The sequence below is a fragment of the Helianthus annuus genome, chromosome 2 (assembly GCF_002127325.2).
Source record: "Helianthus annuus cultivar XRQ/B chromosome 2, HanXRQr2.0-SUNRISE, whole genome shotgun sequence".
Classification (NCBI taxonomy): Eukaryota; Viridiplantae; Streptophyta; class Magnoliopsida; order Asterales; family Asteraceae; genus Helianthus; species Helianthus annuus.
The window spans coordinates 164,080,714-164,085,828 of NC_035434.2; the positions used below are offsets into that span (position 1 = coordinate 164,080,714).

Here is a 5,115-nt window from a genome sequence, read left to right on the forward strand (position 1 = left end):
GTTTTGCTTTTTGATAGGGGGACATTGTCAGCCTTTGACTGACTTGGAAGTTTGAACCAACCTCAATACGCATCGTATATGCCTATACGATGCGTATTGAGGGTATCGATTTAATCTCCCAAGGTGTGCCAATAATACAATGCTTTTATTATGAGGACGAGAAACGTTACTCACTTTTAAATTAGACTAAATTATTTTATACTTTTTGGTCTTCAGATTGAGCCAAGGACTTTTTACTTAAGTTAAGTTATTTACATCTATAACATTAGGGTTAGTCCCACAATGACAAATCCAAAACATTTGAGTAAGGATGAAAATCAAACCTACATCTGATAAGTAGGCTTGAAACCTGTCACATTTTAGACAGGCATAAGACCAGATACGAGATAATTTTCTATTTTTTCATGGGTTTGGAATGAGTATGGGGTTTAGTGATATACCCGTTTATCCGATCTGATTATCAAATTCGTATACCCGTTTACCCGATTATAAACTCGAAATAATATCTTTTATCTTTTTAAAGATGTATATATGAATTTTATTTTTGTGGTATCTTTGTATATTATTCACACTAGCTTACTAAAATTTTATTATGTATTTCCTTGACATTTGTTAATCAAAGAAAGCCTTTAACCCTACAATTCATGCTAGATATTTTTCTTTATGTATTATATTAGGCTAGAGGGTGTGGTTAGAGCCCCCTTGGGGCTTTATCAGGCCACGTAGGCTCCACGTCAACGCCATGTTAGCCTGGGGGCTTTATCATGTCCCCTTTAATTTGAAGGGTGTGGATGGAGCCCCCGTCATGATTTCCTAATTATTTATTTATTTAAATATTTATTTTTTAAATTAAATGGCAATATTAATAAATAGAAAACTAAAAAAACATAATTTCATTAAAAAAACATAAGATACTAGAAAAAAAGACAACATACTAAAAAAAACACAACATACTCGAAAAAAAACTACATATATTTTGCCCGAATTTGTGCCTTACGAGCCTCCAAAATGACCCGGTCCTCCTCTGGTAGATGTGACTTGCCTTTTTCCCCAATGGAGATTATTTTGTTGAGACTTGCCTCGAACTCGCTCATCTTTGACGGGCCATCTGATGTATTAGACTTTCCACGTGCCTTGGCCTTACTTTTATCCCTACCAGTTGGACGAGGCAGCTCTTCTGGTTCTTCAAATTCGTCAGCATCGTCGTTTAGACTTATTACTGTACGAGCATCGGACCCAGATGGTTCGGTGGTGGATGTCGATTTGGACTGTTTAGATCTAGGGCGGGTTGGGTCGAACGGTGGTACAAGATGCCACTTTGGAGATTTGCGAAGACGCTCCCATGTGGTTACCAACGTAAACATATACCCATGGTTCATTCTATAGTCGTTGTGGGCTTGTGTCATGACATCGACGTTGCTCGCACCACTTTTCCTTCGACTACTATTGACGAAATTATTGTATATGTTGTTGAAGTTGCTAACCTTCGTCCTCATAGCACCCCATTTTCACGAAAAAGAGTCGGCGGTTCGATATTCGCCACGACCCATTGCAGCGAAAAACTTTTCACGTATACGACCCCAAAATACCTTTATGTCATGGTCGTTTCCTATAAAGAAATTTATTTACAAAAGCATAAGTTTGAATTACAAATTAAATTTACAAAACTATACATTTATAAAAGTCTGTAAAATTTACGAACAATCTCGTCCTCCAATATGTCGAGCCATACTATTGCCAACTCGAACTCTTCCTTAGGCGATCAAAATTCTACCTTCTTAGGGCTACGTTTTTCGGCCTCATCCTTCTTTTTATGACTTCTTTTTTTTAGAAGAGGATTCGACTTGTGTTTCGGGAACGGTTTCGGTTTCGGTTGTGTCTTGGGTTTCGGGTATGTTTTGGGGCATGTTTGAGGGAAAAATGGGGGTTGAGAATAATACCCGAAAAATGGGGGCATCGGTTGAGTGGTGGGATGAGGAGAGGTATGGGTGATTGGTGGCATTGGATAATATCCAACCTCACCCGTACGCGGGTCTCGGCGATAGCGGTACTCTTGCTCGTTGTTTTGCATATTTTGCCAAAATGGATGGTTCGGGTCCCATGGGTTGTTGGGAAACATTGTTGAAATTTAAAAAAAAAATGAAAGGAATGGTATAAAAAGTGATGAGAAAGTGAGAGAAATGAGATGAAAAAGTGAAAGAATTGTGGGTATTTATAATGTTAATTTATAAAAAAAAGGAAATTTTTTTAAATCTGACCATTTCAAACGGTCAAAAAGTTAAATGCTTCCTCGGTCAACACAATTTTTGCTCGTTATCATCTTGGTGCTGCTTCTATGGCGCCCCTCTATGGCGCCGGCAGTGTGGTGGGATAGCGCCCCGGGGGGCTATAGCGTCCTAGCTGGCGAGGGTAGCAACCAAAAAATTTGTATACTGATACTTCAAAGATGTATGACTAATGTAAACCTTTTGCATTCGAGTTAGTATCCTCGAAGAAACGAATATGTATGACCTGTTTTGGTTAAATTTTGATTGAATTAAAGGTATTTGAATGATTTTTTTTCTAATTGACAACATGCGAATTGCGAAATGTCATTCATTAATAGTTATCCGATATATATCCAACGGTTTTTGGGTCTGTATACCCTAATATCCGACGGGTAATTAGCTGATAAATAACCGACGACTTTTGGACCGACTTTGGGACAAACTTTTATATATAGTTAGGTATGGTGTTATGATTAACCAAACCCGTCCTAAACTCGTCCCATTGTCATCCCAACATTTGAGTGGAGGGTAATGAAACTAATACGAGATTAGTTTTTAAATTTTTTCATTGATACAAGATTAAAATACTATTATGTGATCCGTGACTTGATTGTGTGATACATACACATTGGATTACTCGAATTACACTTCTAAACACTTTTTTTATTCTTATTTTTGTTGTCAACATTTTTTTTATTCTTATTTTTGTTGTCTTTACATATAATAGATATACCAATTTACGAATTCTTAATTTATATATTCCTAATTTCATGGGTAATAATTATGTGAAATTACAATTGTCAAAAATGTATTGGGAAATTACAACATGTATCTTTTAATAAAATAAAGAAAACTCAATGAAACAAAAACAAAAAATAAGAATGTCACTTCATTATTGTAGCGACTAAATAGTTAATTCGAATAAAGTGTTGGTAAAATAACGTTGGGTAGCATTTACAATGATAGGTGACACCTTTATAGAATAAAAATATAACTTAAAAAGAAAATTTTCAATATATATAGGGTACAGTTAGTTAACCATATTTTTTCTATAAAATGTGAAAAGTTTATATAAATAATATGTTTTAAATTTTAGGCATGATATTTTAAATTTTTTTAGGTTTGTATAATATAGAAAAACACAAAATGCAGAGTTACAAACGAAGCAAACGTTCAGCGAACAATTCGTAAACCGTTCGACGGAAGTTTGTTTGTGTTCGTTCGTTAATTAAACAAATGAACACGAACAAGAAATTCCGTTCGTTTAGTTAAATGAATGAACATGAACAAATGCCGCGTTCGTTCATTTATATGCGTGAACGTTAGGTAACGTGTTCGTTTATATTTGATAGTTTATTAATGTTTTTAGTTTTTGTATTTTTATTTAGAGTGAATTGCAAGTTTTGTCCTTTATCTTTATACTCAATTTCAGATGGTATCATTTGTCTTTAAAATTGACGAGTTTGTACCTAATGTTTCAAAGTCCTGCACGTTTTGTCCTTTAGGCCTAACCCAGTTAATTTTTTTGGTTAAGTGTGATCATGTGCCTTGCACATGAGGTCATTTTCATCATTTCACCTTTTCAGGGACTATTATGGACTATTGTGTAAACATCTTATATCAAGGGAGTATTGTGTACAAAAATAAAAAATATACATATAGATATACAAATATAATAAACCTCTATTCTCTCCCCCTTGATTTTCCTCACATCAAACAGAGAACACCACCATTTTCAACCATCACCACCACCACTACTTCACTTCATCACCACTATCAGACCCAACAACACAAATATATGTTAGGCCCCTGCCACAAAACCTAATTGTAAGAAGGATATAAGAATTTTAATTTGTTATCCATAACATAATAGTGTTGGGTACCATTGCCTGAAAAACATAATGCACCAAGAAAAGCAAATGAATACTCATTTTGACGTTGAACATTAATATAAACAAAATGATGTTCGTAGATGATGCTTCACATTTTTTATAACAACCGTCCTAGAATCCTTAACGTGACCCTAAACGTTCCTAAATATATCCCGTACGCGAGAAACGAGCCCGAAATACTCTTGTACTTATAAAAATCAAGAAAAACAAATTTTGGGTATCGCTCGCGGGGCGCGACGGCCTAGACTTGCCGGGCACAAAATGCCGACACGTGTCGACAAGTGACGAAGCTAGATTCGCTGACTCGACTAAGCTAGGGCCTAGCCTAGAGTCCTCGCGGGCCGCGAAGACCTAAGCTTAGGGTTACGCGGGGCGCGAACCGCCCTAGATCAGCCCTATAAATTGGATCGACGAGCTTCATTTGAATTCGTTCAAAATCAAAATTCTCTCTCAACTTCTGAATAGTAATTACTATACTCAGGCATAATACCCACTATAAAACGAAGCTCTGCCTCGTTGTAAGTACTATAACCCTTCTATTACCCTACACGATCGATTTAGGATTCCGTAACGCATGTCGGCTCTGCCCGACTCAGTCGTTGGAATTCTGTCTCGTGTGTACACCTGATTGATCTAGGATTCTGTAATGCATGTCAAGGCTCTGCCTGACTCAGCCATTGGAATTCTGTCTCGAGTTGTACGGTTAATGTGATTTGGGTTATTTTACTAACACGTGTGCATTGTTCAATTTTAATAGATAGGAACCAGGAGAATCACCAGGAAGCCATAGTAGTATCATCTAAGTCAACAATGTAAGTACATTCACATTTTCTCATTATTTGAGAGTACATTTTGTGAGTCCAAATGTTTTACCAAAAACCTCAAATGTTTTTCAAATACAATTACAGTGATTAAGTCTTTGTAATTCTACAATTGATGCAAGTATTATGGGGTTT

General features: G+C 36.1%; 1 protein-coding gene across 1 annotated transcript; it reads right to left on the minus strand.

Moving 5' to 3' along the window:
• Window positions 1–965: 965 nt before the first annotated feature.
• On the minus strand, window positions 966–1,496 carry LOC110935384. The gene has a single exon (XM_022177776.1). The coding sequence runs from the start codon at window positions 1,494–1,496 to the stop codon at window positions 966–968; it is 531 nt and encodes a 176-aa protein (XP_022033468.1).
• Between the last annotated feature and the right edge of the window lie 3,619 nt (window positions 1,497–5,115).

Excerpts from the sequence above, each read along its gene's own strand:
- LOC110935384 (XM_022177776.1), bottom strand. The coding sequence starts at position 1,496 with ATGAGGACGAAGGTTAGCAACTTCAACAACATATACAATAATTTCGTC.